At 39.9% G+C, this 21,657-nt stretch overlaps 2 protein-coding genes across 2 annotated transcripts; one reads left to right on the top strand and one right to left on the bottom strand.

Annotated features, from left to right (window-relative positions):
* The first annotated feature begins 1,670 nt into the window (after positions 1–1,670).
* FGA (fibrinogen alpha chain) lies at positions 1,671–8,578 on the top strand. Its single transcript, XM_014944676.1, has 6 exons — positions 1,671–1,792; positions 3,584–3,712; positions 4,744–4,927; positions 5,226–5,371; positions 6,272–7,340; positions 7,716–8,578. Exons 1-6 carry the CDS (start codon positions 1,742–1,744, stop codon positions 8,423–8,425), a joined length of 2,289 nt encoding a protein of 762 aa, XP_014800162.1. The 5' UTR covers positions 1,671–1,741; the 3' UTR covers positions 8,426–8,578.
* Positions 8,579–10,607: 2,029 nt separating this feature from the next.
* On the bottom strand, positions 10,608–17,972 carry FGB (fibrinogen beta chain). The gene is made up of 8 exons (XM_014944687.1): positions 17,817–17,972; positions 16,054–16,257; positions 14,774–14,957; positions 13,954–14,181; positions 13,235–13,348; positions 12,536–12,658; positions 12,063–12,348; positions 10,608–11,218 (listed from the first exon to the last, which is right to left on the bottom strand). The coding sequence occupies exons 1-8, from the start codon at positions 17,889–17,891 to the stop codon at positions 10,990–10,992; spliced, it is 1,443 nt and encodes a 480-aa protein (XP_014800173.1). The 5' UTR covers positions 17,892–17,972; the 3' UTR covers positions 10,608–10,989.
* Between the last annotated feature and the right edge of the window lie 3,685 nt (positions 17,973–21,657).

Genomic DNA, 21,657 nt, shown 5'->3' on the forward strand with positions numbered 1-21,657 from the left:
GTTATCAACCAAACACCACAGCCATGGCAGGCTGATCTTCAAACTGAGCAAGGTAATATGTGATCTGTTTGGACATTTGTTGCTGAAGTTAGTTGGGCTATCTTCTTGCTGAAATCTGAAGAGGTTTGTAGCATCATAATATTACTGGCACTGCATGGGATTTGGGATTCAACAGAAGCCTTTAGAGAGTATGTAACAGGGAAATAAAATAAACAACACATCTTGTTTCAGAATATGCACAGTTAAGATACAATTAAGCCTTAAATATAACAGAAATCCTTTGTCATGCAAAATCAGATACTGGTGGTGTGGGTGTTAATCAATGTAGCACCATCTTACTAAGCTTTTCTGCCACCCGAGGATATAACTTGCTATTAGTGATAGTGGTATAAGTTAAGTTAGGCTTACAAGGGGTTTCCTAGATAAGAGAAGCATGAAATTCAAGACCAGAAATGGAAGGAAACAAAGGGTCTCGTTCAACTGCAGTGAGCTTTACATGGAAAGGGTTCAAGCCTCCTGAGGGCAGAAAATGGGGAAAAGCAGAGGAAAGGAGGATAAGACGAAATCTAGAATGGTTGTTGGAATGGATCCAAAGCTAAAATCATCTTTTTGAATTAAATATGTTGTAAAATACCAGATTCAAGCTTAAACATGTCCCATTAAAGCAAAATATGCAACCTGGAGATGTTGGAGACATTTGTGAATGTCAGGCAGTTTTGAAAAGCCAAGAGAGAATTTTGTTCTTTCAACTGCTTAGGCCCACATTTGCTCAAGCAAGGGTTTTCTTGCTCATTCCTGCTCACTGCAGTGGCAATTTTTGAGATGGGCAGCATCTGTCAAGTGTCTGACAGCCAGGTACAACACTGCCCAGTAACAGTAAGACTTGTTATAAAGCTCACAGCAGCAGCAACAGATTATCATCTTTTGCCACACAGAAACGGTACTCATTATACAAAAATTTAAGGAGATATGACTCCTTAGGAAGATTTAATCATACTTAACATGTGGGGGGGGACATTTTCAAGTAACACTCTACTGTGCTCTTCATAAATATGTGTTCATTTCAAACAAATCTTGCTTGATAAAAAATTATAATATACCATTTGTGTAAGAGATAGCATAATGTTAAACACATCATGCATTACACAAATGCCAGTAAAGTCTAGCTGTAAGAACTGATGTAAACTGGGCTCTGCACTTCTCAGGAATTAATTTTGGTTGATGACCACACAAACAGACAGACTGTATCAACCTTTCTTAGACTACTGGCTTTGGAAAGGTCGGTGGATTTCACAGCAGTGGAACAGTCACACAGAAAAGGCAAACCAATGACTTCCTTTTCCAAATACCAACTCTTTGATTAGGCTAGCTAAATGCCCATCACACAGAGCATGTGTTTTCCAGCAGGTAAGCATTGCTGAATCCTGCTAGGTCCTGCACGCATCTAGTTGAACATCCAGTTACGAAAAACTAAGCTTTAGCCAGATTTTTTTTCCTGGAATACATGGTGTTTCCCGCATGTTGGTGTTGTATAAACTTATCTGGAGCAAATAACATCAGAAACTTGTGCAAGAGGCCTTAAGTAATCACCTAAGGGGGAGGGGAGCATTTGGCATGTTTTATCTCCAAACATAAGGGAGCATAATGATTAATCTCAGCTTTGCATTAAGGTTTAAATTGCACCGAAAGACCAGTGAAGAGCATCCTTTCAGTCAGAGTTCTGCCCGCTCTTCTCCTGAAGATGATATCAATGAGGATCCTCTGTGCGTTGCTGTGCATCAACTTAGCCTGGGTATGAGTTTGCTTACTTAATTGTTTTCATCTCTTTCTGTTTTGAAGAGCAAGCATTTATTTAATGTTGATTCATTAGATAGATACCTTTTGGCTGTCACCTAGCTCATAAAATTCAATGCACACACATATGCACAAATTTACTGTAACCACTTCACTGCCAGATTTTCATCAGTAGTTCTTGAGTATCCAGTGCTCTAGTTTTGCTTTATTCAGTTTTCCTAAATCTGCCTGGCTTCAGGAGCAGCAAAGGATATACATTAACATGAATTCATAGATTCATAGATGATGCTGTAAATCTTAAACCTAACTGACTGGGTGGATGCTGGTGGCTCCAGACAGTCAGGAACTTCCATGTTTATTAGGGTGAATTCTACTCTCCTTTGGATGGTACTTCAGTGGGGTTTTCCACCTAAAAATGACACACAATACCTTTATTATAAAATACACATTAAAAAAAAAGGATTCCTGTGGCAGCAATGTCAGGTTAAATGAGAGCTAAGTAATAATCAATTTTTAGATACGGAAAGAAATAGACTTGATTTTCAACTATGTTAATATAACCTTGCTCTTCTCTCATTGATATGTCAAGCCATAATCTTATATTAGACTCTTTACATTTCTCTTTGTGACTGTTTTTTGAAGAATGTGCATGTTTTAACAAATGGAAGAAATTACAGGAAGCAGATGGGACAAAACAGGAGTAATTGCATTAGAGCTGTCAATGCTGAAAGGGCACAGACCACCTAAAAGTAAAGTTTGTATTTGTTACTTTTAAGAGGCACTTGGGCCAGATCATCAGGATGGATCAAACCAGCATGAATCTGCTGATTTTAGTAACCACATTCCACTTCTCCAGGGCTGAGGTTCTGGCCCTGGAGGCTAGAATTAGGAAAACTGTCTCTGCCTCAGAATTAAGCATTAATTGTAATAATAAGTAATCATTAATATTTTCAATAATTAATTATGTTGCTTGAAAAGAACATATGGTATGCAGAGGAATCCAGTCAGACCTAGTTACATACCAAGACCTAAACCAGGGCTTTCTTTTATGAAAAAGAATTCTTTTCCCACTCTTTTCTTTTACTAGGTGATAGCACAGTAGGAATCCTTACAGTATCTTGGCTTAGAATTAGTTCATATATATGTACATATTTTTCTGAGGTTCGAAGAAAATCTCAGTATATTTATTTATCTTCTTTCCATTAGCACAGTGGAATCCATCCATCACTGTTATTATTATTTTTATTATGATGTTATTACCTCTCTTGTTCTTCATGGCAGGCAAAATACAATCTTACAGTTTGCACTGTGATTAAAATCAGAAACGCTAACAGGAAAACTCTCTTCATATACATCTTTAAGCCACTTTTGTGTAGACTGAAGGTGGTAGAATGACAATAGAAATTTAGAAATATTGCAGCAAATGGAAATAGAACATAGGAATTTTTAAGTATTTGCTTTAACGCAACCGGTTTCAATCTAATTTTGAGTTAATTTCATATTAACATGCAGAACCAAAGACTCATCAGCTTTACCAGTTCCCTACGTAGCAGCATTGATTTTAAGAGATGAAAAGCTTTATTTTGACAAAACAAACAAAATCATATTTTACAAGACGTGCCAGGAATAAAATCCTTGCACTGCTCAGTGTGATGCTTTCCAGATGGCTGTAATTGCCACACATCAGCTATGCTGCTGAGTGTTCAAGGACATCAGCATTATATTTCTGTTGTCTTGGCAGCTGTTTAGTTAATCTCAGTTTTACTTTTCCCCTTTTTCCTCCTGGCAGGCACAAGGTGGAGGGACTACCTTTGAAATGGAGGGCGCAGGAGTGCGTGGTCCCAGGATTGTGGAGCACATGTCCCAGTCCACCTGCCAGTATGAGAAGAACTGGCCCATCTGTGCAGACGATGACTGGGTGAGCAACAAGCTCTGGGGGCGAAAGCAGGGCCCATCCAGACAACTACGATGGGTGCCGTGCAGCCAGCACCCAGTGGGGCTTCAGGTCTGAGGGAGGACAGGTAACATGTCATATCAGGGCAGCCTGGAGAGATTTCCTGTGGGGAAGAGGAGAAAGACAGAGGGAGTAGTTTGCAGAGGTGCAGAATCAGAAGAGAAAGTAAGTCTGGAAAAAAAAAGATGGAATAAAAGGTGGCTAATCCTAGAAGAAAAAAAAAAGAAAGATTTCTTTTCAGAATTTTGATATTGTCACTTTCGGAGTTGGTGAAAGAAAGGCAATGGAAAGAAAGGTGTGCAAGAAAGAAAAGAAGTAGCTAGAAGTAACTTAAAATTCACTAGTTACTTTTTAGGAAGTCAGATGACAAAATGTTCAGAAAAAGATTCATAATTATTGACTGGATATCTTTGTGTATAAACTGTTAATTTGTTTTTCTCTGGCCTTTTGCATCTCAGTCCACCTTTATGCTACATTTATTTGACATCTTGGCAAAGAGCTTTAGTCTGTAAGAACATTAAGCTTATCTGAGGAAAACTTTGCTTAAATAAGTTGGCCTCTAATATCCTTGCTTAACCTGGACAACAGGCTTCTCCTCACAGCAGTGCTTTGGGAGATATATATACATGTATGTCTTATTTCACCCCTAAGATAGAAACAGAGAGAAAAAATTAAGGGTTTACTTGTTCCTCACATCCTCCTTACGGCAGGTTTCTGAGGATACACTTCACTGATTCCATCTCACCAATGCCAGAGGTGTCGGAGGTAAAGGATCAGCCCCCAGGTGGCTTGTTCTAAGTCACACAAGTCCTTGGTGAAGTCATTGGATGAATAGGTCAGGACATCTGAAGAGAACTTTTGCAGAATCTTGCCCTAATGTTTTTGGGGTTTTTTAAATGTGTTTTTAGTCTTAGCCAGAAGTCTCCAAACATAATGTTAAAAACAGGTTTACTCGTGAAGATTTTAAGACAATTACTTCCCTCTTCCAATTTTAGGGTACAAAATGTCCATCAGGCTGCAGAATGCAAGGACTGATTGATGAAACAGACCAAGATTATAAACACAGAATTGACAAAATCAAGAAGTTGCTTGCAGAAAATCAAAACAACTATAAAAAATCCAATCGGATAATTGTGGAAACCATAAATGTACTAAAACCAAACCTGGACAGTGCTCAGCGTGAGTATCTCATATCCAGTTTTATTATCCATTGCTTAATTTTTATTTTTTTTTTGCATAAGCAATATGTAATGAAAATATATGCTGCACTGGACCTTATTATCAAAAGCCAGAATAAACATAGTAATACAAAACTCTTAACTGCTAACTAGTAAAACACAACGAAATTTTAACCTGCTCACTACTGTGAGAAATAGATTCTTAATTACATGTTTCAATTACATATTTTAAACTACGCTATTCCCTTAGGAAAGAAAATCACACGTGCACAGGTGAATGTGATGCATTTCTGTTTCAGAGACTGATGAGACTTACGGTCACGTGTCAGGAGAACTGAGGCGGAGAATTGTGACATTGAAGCAAAGAGTTATCACTCAAGTAAACAGAATTAAAGCTCTGCAGAGCAGCATCAAGGAACAGGTGGTGGAGATGAAACGCTTGGAGGTAGGTAGCTGCTATGTAATTTCCATTCTTTCCAGGGCTTAGCTACAGAAAGAGGGTCTATCTATTACACCGTTTGTGGTGAGCAGTGCTCCCTCTGGAAGAAGACATGATGCAACATCCACAGGACCTGACTTGCTGAGGCAAATCCCTTGGGTTTTTTTTCCTGCTCAGGAGGACTCCTGGTCCCATCTGCCCTTTCAGACAGGCAACAAGGATGTTATATCTGCTGATAATTGGCTCTGTGTGAGGTGTTTCTGCTCCTGTAAGGAGCTGCTGAGCAGCTAGAATGAGGGGGATATGCCCTGTCCTTCCCCGGTGCTGCCACCGCTGCCCACAGCCAGTGCTGGCATTACAGCCCGTGTTCCCAGGCTGCAGCCAATTCTGCTGATGGTCATGCACGGAAAAGTCCTGGCAGAAGCAGTGGTTTCACTCAAAAGCCCATTTTGATCCCTGGGTCAGAGATACACCTTTTGGATCATTTGGGAAAGCTATGGTAGCCCCCAGATGGCAGGCCTCACAGCAGGGCCACAACAGGCTCTGGGACATGTCCAGTGTCTTCTCCTCTCCTTGGAGGACCCATTTCTGCCCCAGTTCCCAGGGAGTGTGCCCAGCTCTGCAGCACTCACTCCAAACCCAGGCAGATACCCCTATGCCCTGCGAATAAAGGGCACAGAATTGGGAACATACTACAACGCACTTCTCCATGGAGCTCATGTGCACTGTGCTATTGCACGTCGTATTTACAGTGGAATAATTTCAAAACTGAGCTTTGGAAAAGCTCAGCTGTAGGTGGGAAGTACCAGTGCAGGTCCCACCTTTCCTCAGTCCAGTTAAAGGATACACTTGCTTGAGAAAGTTAGGAAAGCTCCCCAACAAAATTATTTCTCTCTGTTTATATAGGTGGACATTGATATTAAGATTCGATCTTGCAAAGGAACCTGTGCTAAAAGCTTTGATTACCAAGTGGACAAAGAAAGCTACGACAACATCCAGAAGCAGCTTACCCAAGCGGACTCCATCAACTTGCACCCAGAGCTTCAAACAACCACCTTGAGCACACTGAAAATGAGGCCGCTTAAGGACTCGAATGTTCCTGAGCATTTTAAGCATAAGCCTCTGCCTGAAATGCAGGCCCTGAACATAGTTAATAACATCAGGCAGATGCAAGCAGTATTAGAAAGATCAGAAACAGACACGAATCCCTCCCGAGGCGACAGCTACTATCCCATGGCAGAATCGAGGGGGGATGGACCCTCACACACCAGCAAATTAGTTACTCCTACTCATGGGAGAGAAACCCATAGTCTGGGAGACAAAACCTCCTCTAGTGTTCGTAGGTGCACCAAAACTATCACCAAAAAAATGGTCACTGGCCCTGATGGCCCTAGAGAAGAAATAGTTGAAAAAACAGTTTCTTCTGATGGCTCAGACTGCTCCTACTTACAAGGAGCAGGAAATATTGAAGGGGAAGAGAGCAGGTACCATGTTGGTGGGACAGATGTCTTCCACAAGCTAGAGAGTTCATTCCCTGGCATAGAAGCATTTTTTACCCCTGACTCTCCGTCCACTGGTAGTAGGCACTTTGGTGGATCTAGCAGCATTTCAACTACTGGCACAGGCAGTAGTCACTTAGGTACTGGATCATCTGGTCATTTGGCGGCTTATGGGGGGAAAGGCAAATTTACAGACTTAGGAGAGGAGGAAGAAGATGACTTTAGAGGACTTCACCTTCAGCCACCTGGATTCCCGTCTGGCAGTGCGAGTCACTCCAAGGCTGTAGTGACCAGCTCCTCTTCTAGTTTCAACAAGGGAGGCTCCACTTTCGAAACCAAATCACTAAAGACCCGTGAAATAACTGAGCAGCTAGGTGGGGTGCAACATGAGCAGAGTGCAGAGGATACCCCAGACTTACAGGCACGCAGCTTCAAACCGTCAAGAGGGAAGCAAAGGACAGCCAGCACTGGGAAAGGTACACGGGCATCACACAAGTAGTTACTGAGGTAGTGGAGCAAAACTCCATCCATAACAAAACCGACACATTGGTTTTAGATACCACAGTACAACAGTGTAATGATAAAATGCGAGCACTGTGTCCGTTTGTTGCCACCTCAGAAACAAAAAGGGAAATATTTCATTAATGCTTGGGTATTACATAGACAATTCAGAATTTAAGAAGTATGTAAAGTTTTCTTAATTCTTTTTAATGTTGCCTGTCACTATACCTAGGGTAGTCCAAGACATGTTTAACAATTTTCCTCAGAGCTATTGGTACTTGGATTCCTCTGAACCTTTTATTAAATTTTGCTGATAACTCCTGTCAAACCAGATCAACTTTTTTTTTTAGACTGTGATGATATCCGCCAGAAACACACTTTTGGTGCCAAAAGTGGCATTTTCAAAATCAAGCCAGCGGGATCCAGTAAGGTTTTGTCAGTTTATTGCGACCAAGAGACCACTTTGGGAGGATGGCTATTGGTCCAACAGAGAATGGATGGATCAGTGAATTTTAACCGGACCTGGCAAGACTACAAGAGAGGTTTCGGCAGCGTGGATGGCAGAGGGCGAGGAGAGTTCTGGCTGGGCAATGAAAACATACACTTGCTGACTCAGAATGACACTCTCCTTCGGGTAGAGTTGGAGGACTGGGATGGAAATGCTGCCTACGCAGAGTATATCATACAGGTAGGGTCTGAAGCAGAAGGGTATGCCCTCGCCGTGTCCTCCTACGAGGGGACCGCCGGGGATGCGCTGATCGCGGGCTGGCTGGAGGAGGGCACCCAATACACCTCCCATGCCCAGATGCGGTTCAGCACCTTCGACCGGGACCAGGACCGCTGGGAGGAGAGCTGCGCCGAGATGTACGGGGGGGGCTGGTGGTACAACAGCTGCCAGGCGGCCAACCTCAACGGCATTTATTACCCGGGGGGCCACTACGACCCCAGGTACAACGTTCCTTATGAGATCGAGAATGGTGTGGTCTGGCTGCCGTTTAGAGCCTCCGACTACTCCCTTAAAATTGTTAGAATGAAAATCAGGCCCATGGAAACACTGTAGAAAGACAGACTTTTAATATATATGTGACAATTACAAGTTTAAAAAGATTTTTTTATATGCATATGTGTATGATGTATCTTTACCCTGTGAATTTAAAAGCAACTGGACACATCTGTGGCTTAAAAAATAAACACTGATTAATCATTAACAAAACAGTTCTTTCATCTTATTTATAACTGACAAACCTTTTCAAGGAAGTATTGATTTTAAAACCCTCTTTATATAAACTTTGTCTATGTCTTTGACTATGTGTTTGTCTATGTCTATGGCAGCTCACACCTTGACTGGAGATAAAAATATTTATAATTTGAATTATTAACTTTCTTTAAGCATGCTAAAGAAGTAAAAGAATTTAGAAGTATGTTCACCCTGAACTCCTGCCTTCACTAACATGAACTGCGAAAGTCTGATGGAGTTTGACAGTCACACTTTCAGGCCGTCTCCTCTCAGTTCCCTTTCGAGGGGAGCACCATAGCAGCTGGAGTCAGTTCTCAGGCAGAGACTTGAGACACACCTCACACAGAGTACACTTTGATAAATGATGCATGCATATTAGTACTGATTTTTCAGGATATCCTAAGCTTTGATTTTACAAATATGGAGGTGGACCTTCTGTCCCATTGATGAATTCTAGGTAGTTTGCGTACTGTAGCTTTGAAATAAGACAGTTCATGATAACTCACCAAAATGCAACTCCCAAAACAGACTACTATTTTCTAGTGATCACTAAAAGATTATGACTGTAACCAGTACAAGCAAGATGAGGAGTACCTGGACGGCTACAGTATATATTTCTTCCGTTTAGAATGTTTCTCAGCACACATGTGAAGCAAGGATTCTTCTACAGATAAGGGGTTTAAATCAGCAACATGCTGGTAAGAATTTTTTAGGAAAAACCTGGAAGCAGGAAAACTTCTTTACTTTGAGGGTGCCAGAGCACTGAGGCTGCGCAGGGAGGTTGTGGAGTCTCCTTCTCTGGAGCTACCCAAAACCTGCCTGGATGCCCTCCTGTCCAGTCTGCTCTAGGTGAACCTGGTTTGGCAGGGGGATTGGACTAGATGATCTCCAAAGGTCCCTTCCAACCTCTACCATTCTATGATTCTGTGCATGGAAAAACAGCTATATTGATTACACAATTACACAAGAACATGCTGTGTTTACCTTTATACCTCATGACATAAAATTACACAAGTATTTACTCTCTTTAATATGTCTGTGCTTCTGTTGAGAAACAAGCACGAGCGCACTTTCCTTGCCTCCAATCTCACTGTCCAGCATGTTTCATACCATTGAACAATATCATCAAATACTAGCAAAGCAGCTCACTTTTAGCCTTTTCTCAGTGCTTCTCAAACACAGCCGCTCTCTAACCTTTTTGGAGAGTCTGCTGAAGAGCCAAGACATCTTTACAGTCATGTGCAGCAAAGTGCCTGTGCTTTTGGAAAAGGGGCTTCTGCTTTATGCCTTGTGGTTTTGTTCCCTAGCCTCAGTGGAAGCCTGCCTGTGGGAATGCTAATCGTTTGTGCTCATGTAGTGAGGTGCTGCCATGGTGTCTCCTCCTTATCCTCCTAGGCTCCATGGGTTAAATCAATATGAGAGGTTTCAGATAAGATCTGTCTGTCGCTAGTGATCTGGGTCCCTTCCTTTGTGGAGGAAGGTAGTCCCCTCTGAGAGATGTTTGAGCCTGCCTACCAGAGTTGGAAAGTCCTGTCTTTGGGACAACCTCTGCTCCTGGCTACAGAGGGAACCTAGACCACTAGCTTTGATGAAATACACAACCTCCATCTGCCCTATGACTGGAGTCACTAATTGCTCTGGTCCGACAATAGTAATTGCGTGAAAGACATATTCCCCAGGTCTTCTAATACTGTATTTTATTCTGTGATAAGAGGATGTGGGATGGTGGAAGGGATATTAAGAGGCACAGGATATAAGCCAGGTCCCAGGAAAAGGCATATTTTATCCAGGATTTGAAGTAAGTGACTGGTGACCTACCCATTTGTTAGATACTATATTTTCACTTTATTCCTTCTCAACATGTTACAGAGGTAGTTACCATTACCTCTATAATATTAATGAAAATGACTGTCCCTTATTTAGTGGAATGTTTTTGCTTCTCCTAACATAATGCATAAATACTTAGGAAACATGTGAAGAAAGGCTAGTGTAAAGGTTAGTGTAAAGGCTTTATTTAATTTTTAGGAAACTTTTAAAAATAATCCTTTCCCTCTTCAAATGCAGCAGAGAAGTCCTTTGTAAAAGAGTGAAACAAGTTGGGTTGTTGGGGTTTTTTTTGTTGGCTTTTTTTTTAATTGGAATTATTCCATAATGGTTACTTCTATCTTGTGAACAAATGAAAAATGGAACAAAATACATTTGTAAGTTATTTTCATTGGTCAGATTTTGATTTACAGTTGACATAGCTGTTCACTTTATGTCACAATATGCTCGTACATACGTATTTGGTTCTCATATGTAAAGACAAGCCTGAATACTGTGGCTAAAAATATAACCATGTACAAATATTAAAAGAAAATCCCTGTTTCTGTACATTTTGATAATGGTTAATGTGGAAAGTATGGCCTGATTTTCATGCTCATCTTCTTCATTGAATACCATGACCCCTTCCAGTTCATCCATACAACACCATCATCTGTACCATGTTTTGCCATATCCCAGCTGTAGGACCCTCCCCAGTAGTATCTGCCATTGGGGTTGGCTGAGTGGCAGCGGTTGTACCACCATCCACCACCATCTTCTTTGGAGCACTGTTTTCTTGGATCTGAGGTTGACCTGATGAGGCAAAAGCAAGTGTTAAGAGTGACAGACAAACTGCAAGCAAACATATCAACAAAGTGTATACACCTGCCCCTGTACTGAAATTTTCAAGCCATAATAAACATTTAAAATCCTCTCTGAACTTTCTGTAAAAGATTGACCATCACAAGTGTGTGCTACACATTGAACTTGGAAGCTGAAGCAGCTCAGAAAAACAAGTCAAATTTTAGCTGCATCTCTTTGGGAGTGTCATTTTAGTTTACCAATTGGTAACTACAAATACCTGCAGTTCATAATGCTAATTGCAAAATCAGTGCAACTGAAAGATATCTAAACAATTCCTTTATTCATTAATATGTAATCAGGTATTAAGATACAGTGCTAAATTATGTACTTTACAACTGAGCCCCTGTCTTCTGAGTAGGCAGAGCTTTGTTTGTTATCAGGTCACGCTACCTGTCTCTTTCCTCAGGACTCATTAAGTGTTACTGGAGTAACTACCAGTATTCCTACTTGAGCAAGACAGTGTCCTCAGCACTGCCACCATCAGCCTCTGACAATGAACCTATTGCATCAAGATTTCCTGATTTGTTTATGGTAACATCATTCATGGAATCAATAAAATCCAGTGTGCTTTATTCTTAATTGGTTGTTGAGTACCACTAACCTAATATATAGTTTTACCTGCCCTTGACTAAGCCAAGAGAACTGCATGGACATTTGGCTGGTAACTTGCAGGGAACATATTTTAAGATACTATGAAATGCTGTGAAAACTAACAGCAAATTAGAGAAATATTCTACATTCAGCTCTATTTTAACCTCTTTTTTTATTTTAAATGTCTAATGCAAGTACATACCATCCATCATTGTCTCTGTCATAAGTACTGAAGAACATGCCATTGTGAATTGTCATTGTCCTGTTTTCTCCATGCAGCTGTGAAGCTCCATCCATCAGTGCGTTGCCTGCATTCCCTTTGTAGTTACTAACAGAAAGTTGATACTTGTTTCCTTCATTCTGTATGGTGAAACCTCCGTAATGAGCTGATACTTTATCACCATTCCAGTCCTCCATCTCAATTAAAACTTCCGTGGGCCCTATTTTGGTAAGCTGGCTGATCTTATCATTTCCAAGCCAATATTCACCTGAGAAGCAACAATGAGAGCTCTGTGAAATAGACTTCACAATATACTTCAAGGCAACTTTATGATTTGCCTATAGGTCTGCTGAAGTGCATTAGTTAATTTAAAAAAAAAATCAAAGAACTTTGAGAAATATAAGAAACCTGTTTCAGTAAGAAGAGCTCTTTGTGTTTCATGCTCAGTGTTTTACCTGGTGTATCACAGTAGTTCTTCCCTCCACTCTTTGCAACATTTCCAAATCCTTTTTTGTATTGATCCCATACTCTTCCAAAATTAACGCTGCCGTCCTGGCGATTCTGAATCAAAGTCCAGCCTGCAGGAGTGACAGTATTTAGATTAAATTGCCATTAAAAAAGGAGCATGAAACACTAAGATACAGCTTTTTTATCTTCATCTGAAGATAAGCGAAGCATATCCTACTCCTGTTGGATTCCTTGCAACAGGTCTGAGTTTTCACTGCTTACAAGCTCAGCCTTGCCATTTTTACTCACACTCAAGTAGTGCCTTGCTTCATAAAGAAAGGTGGAAAAAGCAGAACTTGAAGGACTGCCCCAATCTTTTGTCTAGCACATAGTAGCAGGGTAAGAAATAAGGCTGTTCATCCATGTCTGCCCACCCGTACATTGTCCATTCTAGTCATAGTAAGATACATTTTTAATTACCAACCCTATCCCAGCAATTTATTTCCAGTTCCATTATAGAAGTATCCTCCTGTGCATCCGAAGATGTCCAACAAGACTTGTCTGAATGAGTCAACCAGACTTAATTCTCAAGTAATTACAAATGTTACAACTCCATATTAGCTTTTATAAAATGCAAATTACTAGTATTATTTTTTGTAGCATCCATATAAATTAATGTTTTAACAACACAGTTTTTTCACACTAACCTCCATTATCTGTTTCCATGTCACAGTACACTCTGTATGGTTTGACGAAAGGATCTGGCTGGATGAGGTACATTTCGGATACCTCACCTCCCTTTCTGATAATATCCTCACATTCTGCAAGAACAAACCAGAGACTCTGTTACTGAAAGAGCTGTGAACTTCTTCAGCAATATTCTTATCCTTCAGCTTGCTGATTATAAGGGAACAATTTTACATATATATATATAAATTTCTACCTCCATTTTCATTTCTGTGATACATCACGTGAAAGAATCAGGGAACAAAGAGCAGTGCACCTACATTGTTCTGCTTTTCCATATAGGAATTTCTAGAAGTTCAAACTGAGTGATGGAAGACTATACTTTCCAATGACTTTTTGAACTAGACAAGCTTGTGAAAGAAGAACCTTCTTTGACTGAAAAAATGAAAGGTACAACTATGATAGTCACAAATCACTTCCACCTTACAAAGACCCTGAAACACGTATTTCTTTAAATGCTACTGGCCACTAATGAAGACTGATATTGGGTAAGAGGGTCTTTGATCTGACTAACATAGGTGTTCATAAAAGATTTTTTTCATTTAGGATCACTTTTCTTCTTTTCTCCTATCCTAATCAACAACACAAGCTTCAGAGGCATGTTTAAAACAATTGACTGGGGCATCTGTCAATTGCACAGTGACATAAATGAGAGATGTCATTAAGGTTGAATGAGTACCTTTGCCTGAAACCACCGGAATATTACAAGAAACAACACATGGGGAACGGCAGTAGTCCACCTGGGTTGCAATGGCATTTTCCAGTTTTTGTATCTTTTTGTGTAAAGAATCCACAACTGCACGAAGGACTCTGAGGCTAGATGGGATATTGTTGTCCAGATTATCCTTGATATAACTATAATGCAATTCCACTTCTGTGTTGTACTGAGAAAGTATATCATCATTGTCTAGAAAAGCAAAGACATGAAAAGCAGATTGTTTTTCAACATGTTTTCCAATTATGAAAAAATGAAGAGCAATCTGTAAGCATAATTTGAGAAGCCACTTCTTTCCTTAGCAGGGAGGAAGTACAGGGATTTTTTTTGCTTCCTTTTCCACAGCATGCAAAAACTTTGCAGAGATTCTCAGGGAAGTGGTATATGTGTATTGTTATTTCTTTGCTAGCTAGTAGATTTATTAGTGGTGCTTTATTCTGCTGAAGAACTATAATTAGCTTCTTTCCAGGAAGCCATGGTGCCAAGCCAGGAGCTGGGCATAAAGGGATTGGACGGACATAGGAAAGCAGGTAAGGGGGGAACACATCACCCTTCCATTTAGGGGCCTCATATGAATCTTGCCTTCGGATGAGGTCCATTCCTCTGCCTCTCTCCAAGGACTTTTCTTAAGATTTGAGATGACACGGTCACAGAGCCCTACTTTGCTAGATATACCACTATATTTTTAATTTATTTTTTTTAGAAGTCCAATTAACAAGTAACAATAGCAATGTCAATAGAATTGTGACACAATTTACACTAGTAATTAATAGAAATAGCATACCTTTTTTTTGTTTTTGCATCTTTACCAATTTATCGTCTAAAACATTCACGTATTCGTAGAAAGTTGTAGAGCTTTCAGAGAGTTTGCTGACTTTGTCCTTTAGATCACGAACAACTGCTTTCACATTTTTTTCCTGTTTTACCAGTGTAGTTTGCAGCTCACATCCAGTTGGACACAGCACTCCCTTAAAAAAAAAAAAAAAAAAAAAGGACTGTGAATAAAAGTCAAGATAAAAAGCCCCGAGTCCCCCAGGAGCGGTCTTTTGTTGAGGGTCTTGGGAAAAGCCCTCTCTCTTCACATTATTTTTGGTCTACTATCTACTTTTCACTTTTCTGCACTGTTAAATGTTCATGATCTTCGGCTACCTCAACTATGGTTAAAGCCTGTCAGCAACTACCTGGTGTCTGTGAATGCTTAAATCTACCCCTTTTCTCCTTCACTAGCCTCAGAGAATCAGCCATGTTCTCTATACCTTGTTCTATGTATCTCTCATTAAATGGCCATACGATTAATTTAGAAATTATCATCTCAAGAAGCTGAACGCCATTGCCTCTGCAAGGAGCACTGCACCCTCAAGGACAGCAGTGTTTTGAAGAGAGGAGGGAAATTCTGAAGTCCTGCAAAAACCAAAATACCCAGGCAGCAGTGGGTATTCATTAAGCTTTAACAGACTTCATTAGTTGGAAACCTTCACACTCAAATTTGCTCTCAGAGATGCCTCTCAGCACCAGGAGAGCTTGCATTTTCCAGCAGAGAGCACAACAGGGACAGTATGAGAGACTACTGCAAGGCAGCGAGGAGTATGCTGGGTCTTAGCGTGCTTGAACACTCTTTTGTAAGAGCTGGGGCAGGGATGAGGGTAGACCATAATTACAGTTTGAAACCAATTTTAAGAAAGACATGCGAGGTAGTTTTTTTTGGTCCCTAGGGTTCCTTGAGATTATCTGAAATTCAAGCCAGTGCTTCTGTGGAGCTTTTTTCTGTCCTTCTTAATAGTTGCCTATTGGAAAGCACAGGGTAACCCACTTCATTTCCTCATTTATGGTTCAAATCTCATCTCCCCATCTTCACTGTAGGCTGTCTGGCTCTGGGACTAATGCTGTGGAGTCTGGGGGCGTTACTCTCCTGAATGAAGTCCTATCAAACTCAAGCAAAACGAAGCAAAGGTGGGCTACTTTAAATGAACGACCATCCCTTCTTTGGCGACAACAACTCCGTGTTGGGTACACCGTAAGAAGAGCACAGTCTGTTATCAGCTGCATTGACAGGCAGACACCCACCAGCTCCTCTAGAGGATGTTTGCAGCCACCAGCGTCGGGGTAGATGATACGTTCCTTCTTGTCGCTCGGCTTCCCCCGCTTCGGGGGCCGGGGCTGGTACCCACTTCCACTGATGGGAGGTGCCACGGGTCGGAGCGTGGGGGCCGATTCCCGCCTTTTGTCCAGGGGCCGGTGGCCTCGAACCCCGAGCTGAGGGCTGTCGTCCTGCAAAGCCAGGAGGAGAGGAAACTCTCTGAGTCTGGAATTGCTATTGTACAATGCTAGGCACAGGGTGGAGGCATCTGCTCAGCACTCTTTAGTGTTTTAAACAGCAAGGGAAAGCGTGGAATGGAATGGAATGGAATGGAAAAAGCAAGAATGGAAATATTATGCCAACATTATGTAAAAGTCATTGCTATGCCCTCCCTTGTAAGACTATTCACACTCCCTCCACCTAGATATAGACAAACTAAAACACCTTCAAACTAAAGCAGAACAGTATTTCATTAGCTCATTCTAACCAAGGAATAACATTTATACAGTTCAGAGTCACTAAGCACCAAGAAATTTGAAATAGTAGGATTTAAAAAACCAAAAAGATAATTAAACATTCTTAGAAGAATATCCAGCATCCCATTATCAGTGTCCCAGTTTTTCACTGGGCTACAGGAAAATTTGTAAGGTCTCAGAAAATCAGTCAAATACATCATCAGGTCTACAGGCCACATGCCAGCTATGAACTGATGGAATTAGGAAAAGCATTCAAGAACATCTCTCAGGGTAGGTTTTTAGATGCTTACGTTTACCATCTCGGCCAGAAATGGAAAACTCTAAGAGGCTGAACAAGGAAAACAGGGCTGGTCCCTAAGCACTTCTTGAAACTAAACCATTTGAATTAGTACTTGCTTGAACTACTGGATCAAGATCTTTGACCATCTCCAATCCCACTCAAATTTAGCTACAAATAACAACCACTTTTAAGGATCGGAGGCTTCAAGTAGTTTCAAAAGTAGGCAGCATACAAATCAAAAAATTGCTGAAAATTATTTAGCATAGTAGAGATGCCAATAGTCAATGTACCAATGCTTAGATTGTATAACAGAAAATAATCTCGCTTATGATTACCCTGACCTATTTCATTTTTGCAGGGATTTTCAAAATATAAAAAATGTACTGAGATTCTAAATTGTATTTCCCATTAAAATATCTTACTTAAATAAACTGAATATAGATTAAACTGTTATTTTAGATTGATCCTCATTGCTTGCCTTTTTATTTAACAACTGTTACCTCTCCATTTCCAATGTGAAACTATATGAATGGGCAGTTCATTTTTTTATAGCATCTACTGAATCTGTAAAAAAGTTTTTACTGTCTTTGAGATAGGACACAATTAATTACACATTTCTACTCCTCTGCACCTGATATTATTTGGCTGTAACATTATATGTCAACATTGCTAGATTAATATCCTTAAATAAATTCAACTAAATAACTAATCTTACCATCAGACATTCTTCACTCCATACAGAAAAAGAAGAAAAGAAATAGGAAGAAAATATATCCAAACTCAGAAAATAACTATTGTGCAGTTACAGATACATGATGAAATAATAAAAAGGTTATTTCTTTGAACACTTCAAGCAGACAAAAAAACATGCACTGTATCATTTTTTCCCACAGCTTCTAACTTAGCAAACCCACATAAGCTAAGTCATGCATGCAATTAAATGAAATTAATTATTTTTACTATTACTATTATTAATTATTATCAGTATTACAACCTCGTCGTCATAGTCAGTAGAGGCCTGGGATTTAACTGAGGAAACACAGAGCAGGAACAGCAGGAGCAGTTTCATGGTGCTGGCTTGCTTGAGCTGCTCAGTGACCTTGTCCCACCAGCAGCTCTGACAGGGAAAGGTCCCCTCTCTTCCTATATATATAGACAGCAACCCTAATTTCCCAGCTTGACAGTGATAGGACAAACCTTTCTGAACAATCACTATATCTCTGTTAATATTCAACCTTTCTCTTCACTGTGTGCCTGAATACATTTGTTGAGCAATTTCTCTGGACAACTCTTATCTACGTGTCCCAGAGACCTCTGTTGATGCTGGCATCAAAAAGATGTTTAAATCCTTAAAAGTACCTCCTGCTCAGATTACGCAAGGTTACCATTTTCTCAAAAATTACAAGTCTTTTAAAATAGCTGAAAAGGTGAACATCCAAAGAAAATAAACATCATCAGATGTCACACTGTGATGTCTCCTTTATTTTCTCACTGCTGAAAATTGGAATGTTTCAGAAATATAATATTAAATTTGAATTAAATTCACATCATTCAGATTGCTACATTCTTCTCAATTTTGAATGAAAACATTGTTTTGATCTAATTAAAGATCAGATGAATATTGTAAGCACAAAATAATGCTATTCCATTACTTCAGCAAGATGACATTATATAAGTAAAATAATTAAATTTTGCACATTAATTTGCTGGTTCCCTTTTTTAATACAAAAAAGATATATCAAACATTATTTATATATTTAAAATAATCTTTTAAAAGAATACAACATGAAGCTATTTGTAATCATTGTGGAATACTCAAACATGTTTTCTGACCCTTGATAATAGTATGGCAGATCGCTGCTCTCATATTAGAAGAGTTTTAACACTTCAGTGTCTTTATATCCCGTGATTTTCTTATGCATTATAAATTATCATAATATATTGACTTAAATAAAATGGGCTGAGTGAGGGCCAGCACTGGGCCAGTTTTCTGAAGTTATTCATATAGATGTCTGAAGACATGAAGAGATGCAAACCATGGGCTGAGGTTCCATTTCAAAGACCAACTTGATGGAATGAGAGATTTTATGGTAAAAAAGGATGAGAACAGCTAAAATTGCTTGGTTTAGGCCTCTTTCCTGTATTTGTGCTGTTGTCAGAATTCTTGTAAAATATGGAGATTCCCGAAACGTTAAAACTATTTAACCTGACTGGTTTAATTATTAAACAGCTTGGACCAAAATCAGCCATGGCTCAAGGAGCTCTAACTCCACTGAATTTGATCCCTCACATGAGGACATCACTGACACTATTAGATTTGGAAGAACACAAACTTCTCCCTACGGACATTAAAGAAATCTGCCTAAGGCAAAAACTGACATCATTAACATGTTATTTCCACTTAAAGATGCTAGCCAAGATATTATCACTGATTCTGGGCATCTCCCAACCTTCAATGCAGTTTCCCCGTTCTGTACTTCTGAGGGAAGTTCATTCACCTTATGTATAAGGAAGGGACATGGTGATGCTGAACCTTTGCCCAGGGCTTACAGGCAGCTCGTGGTACAGTGGAACTAAAACAAGGTCTCACTAGTCCTGAGGTAGAAGCTTAGTCTTAAATTATCCTGGCTCAGTCTAAACAAATCTTGATTAAATGTAAGATATTTGTCCTAAATCAGTTCTGAAACCATCACCGTGCTCTGCAGTAACTACAGTGTGCTTCTTCCAGCACTAAGTACTTTTCACCTCCCTGTGAAGAAGGGTGGCTGTGCAGAGGGTGTTTGGGACCTGATGATGGGGGTTGGCGCACAGCACCCAGGCCTGCCCCACAGTCCCAGCACAGGGAAACCCCCGGCTTCATCTGCCTTCAGATGGGACTTCCCCTTTGAAACTCAGCCTTTGACCCTCCCAGCTCCAGTTAGTTTCATTGGCTTCCCCAAGAGTGGTTGTGTCTCCCTGGGGATTTACCATGGACAACACACATATGTCACACCACCGCGGGTTTAAGGTTTTGTGTCAAAATTAGCAGATGACCTGGGATGGGGATGGTGCAATAGCTCATCTGGTAAGCAGAGGCCTTGTCTAAGCTGCAAAAGTTTTGGCTGGAGAGCTTTATCAGAAAAAAAAAAAAAAAAAGTTCAAATCTGGACCAGAGTAACTTATACTGACAGACAAACACATATATAGAAAAACATTTTGGCAGCAGAATATAGTTGACTTCAGTTAACATGCTGGTTACGAGATGTGATTTTCTCTCATGCTTGCAATCATTACAGTTAGGCTGACACTTTCTAAGGTTTGAATAAAGCCTTATGAACGTCAAAACCTATGGCTTAAATTTCTTCTAAAAAATTATATCAAAGTAGCTTTTTCTTCAAAACAGGACACCTATTCTTTTTTCCATTATATTGCCTCTTCTAACTCATATGCTTAATGAGATGTTCCCGGAGTTAACGTGGTAGTGATACCACAACACACCTGCTAATAGAAACCGTAAATAATACAACACGAACCTGCTGGTGTTCCAGGACACCCCTTTGTACAGTATTTTTGTACTGAAAAGGCACTTACTGGCAGAGGCGTATGTGTGTGTTTTGAGGAATGACTATTTGCTTGCTGCCCCTCGTGTTTGCTGTGCCGCCGTGCCCGTCAGTGGTGCAACCCTCTTTACACAAACCCCCTTCGGGCGAGTCACGGTCACTGGATCACGGCTCTTCGGAGCTGAATGTGCCCCCCGAGGTGGTCTTGGGGAACAGAATCTTCTTGGGCCACGATGAGCTACAATGTTTACTAAATTAAATTTTAAAAATAGCAGCTGGTTTAGAAATGTCTAAACGACTAATTGTTTTAAACAACTAGTGTTGTAATAGTGTCATGCTATGAAAAGAATACCGTGAACTTAAATGTTCATCTCTGCTGAGATTAACATCCTCATTTCTTGCTTTTACCAGTAACAAATATTGCTTCAAAGGTTTCTCGTAAAGGAGAATTAATGCTATCTTCATGTTCTGGAAGCAAGCAAGTTCTTAAACATTAATGAGTGGGGTGGTTCACTTTGGCCTTAATACTGTACTAAAAGTACATGCAACTTACTAGTCACCTTCTTCTAAGTAGGTATTTATAAAAAAAAATCACAGTTTGTTATTTCCAGAATTGCAGCTGCAGCTGACATGCAAGAAGGCAACAAGTAGTTTCATATAATAAAGAAAATTAATAAAGCGGATATTTTAATTAATATTGCTGACATGATTTATTGAAGTTCTGGGACTAAATTTCACCTTAGACTATATCTTTTAGAAAAAAAAAATATATTAAGGGATTAATTTGTTGTCTGATTTTCTAAAGCATTGAAAGAACACCAGGAAATAAGCTGAGATTATAAATTTCTAAGGGTAGTGTTTACTCGTAAAAAAAGGAGAACAACTACAGGGCCATTATGAACACTAATAATAATAGTAATAAACAGCATATATGAGTGAAGTTTTCTTGCAAAATGTAAATGGAAATTTTTTTTCTTCAACTGCTACAAGAGTCTGTATTTCAAATTTGGTTTCCTTTAAAAAGACAGTAAAAATAAGCCTGATTTCTTTCAACAGACAATAGAAAGGAAACAACTGTATTGTGACACTGTATGTTGCCAGAGATTAGCCCTTAAACCATTTCCACACATCAAATCCACCAATCAGTCAACTGACCAATCAACAGGTACACACTACTCTGTGTGTCAACTTTTTAAAAAAAAACAACTATTTGAAATCCCTTCCCCACAAATCTCCTTTTAAACCTTGTGTATCTTCAATCTAACCTCACCAGCCCTGGAGGACACAACAGTCTTG

The sequence above is a fragment of the Calidris pugnax genome, unplaced genomic scaffold (genome assembly GCF_001431845.1).
Source record: "Calidris pugnax isolate Ruff unplaced genomic scaffold, ASM143184v1 scaffold15, whole genome shotgun sequence".
Classification (NCBI taxonomy): Eukaryota; Metazoa; Chordata; class Aves; order Charadriiformes; family Scolopacidae; genus Calidris; species Calidris pugnax.

What these genes read in the sequence shown, in the direction of transcription:
- FGA (XM_014944676.1), top strand. Translation starts at nt 1,742, where the DNA reads ATGATATCAATGAGGATCCTCTGTGCGTTGCTGTGCATCAACTTAGCC. An exon ending in TGTGCATCAACTTAGCCTGG is followed by an intron (nt 1,793 to 3,583) that starts GTATGAGTTTGC and finishes TCCTCCTGGCAG; the next exon opens with GCACAAGGTGGAGGGACTAC. An exon ending in GACAGCCAGCACTGGGAAAG is followed by an intron (nt 7,341 to 7,715) that starts GTACACGGGCAT and finishes TTTTTTTTTTAG; the next exon opens with ACTGTGATGATATCCGCCAG.
- FGB (XM_014944687.1), bottom strand. Translation starts at nt 17,891, where the DNA reads ATGAAACTGCTCCTGCTGTTCCTGCTCTGTGTTTCCTCAGTTAAATCC. An exon ending in AACATCCTCTAGAGGAGCTG is followed by an intron (nt 14,958 to 16,053) that starts GTGGGTGTCTGC and finishes TTTTTTTTTAAG; the next exon opens with GGAGTGCTGTGTCCAACTGG. An exon ending in GAACTACTGTGATACACCAG is followed by an intron (nt 12,349 to 12,535) that starts GTAAAACACTGA and finishes GTTGCTTCTCAG; the next exon opens with GTGAATATTGGCTTGGAAAT.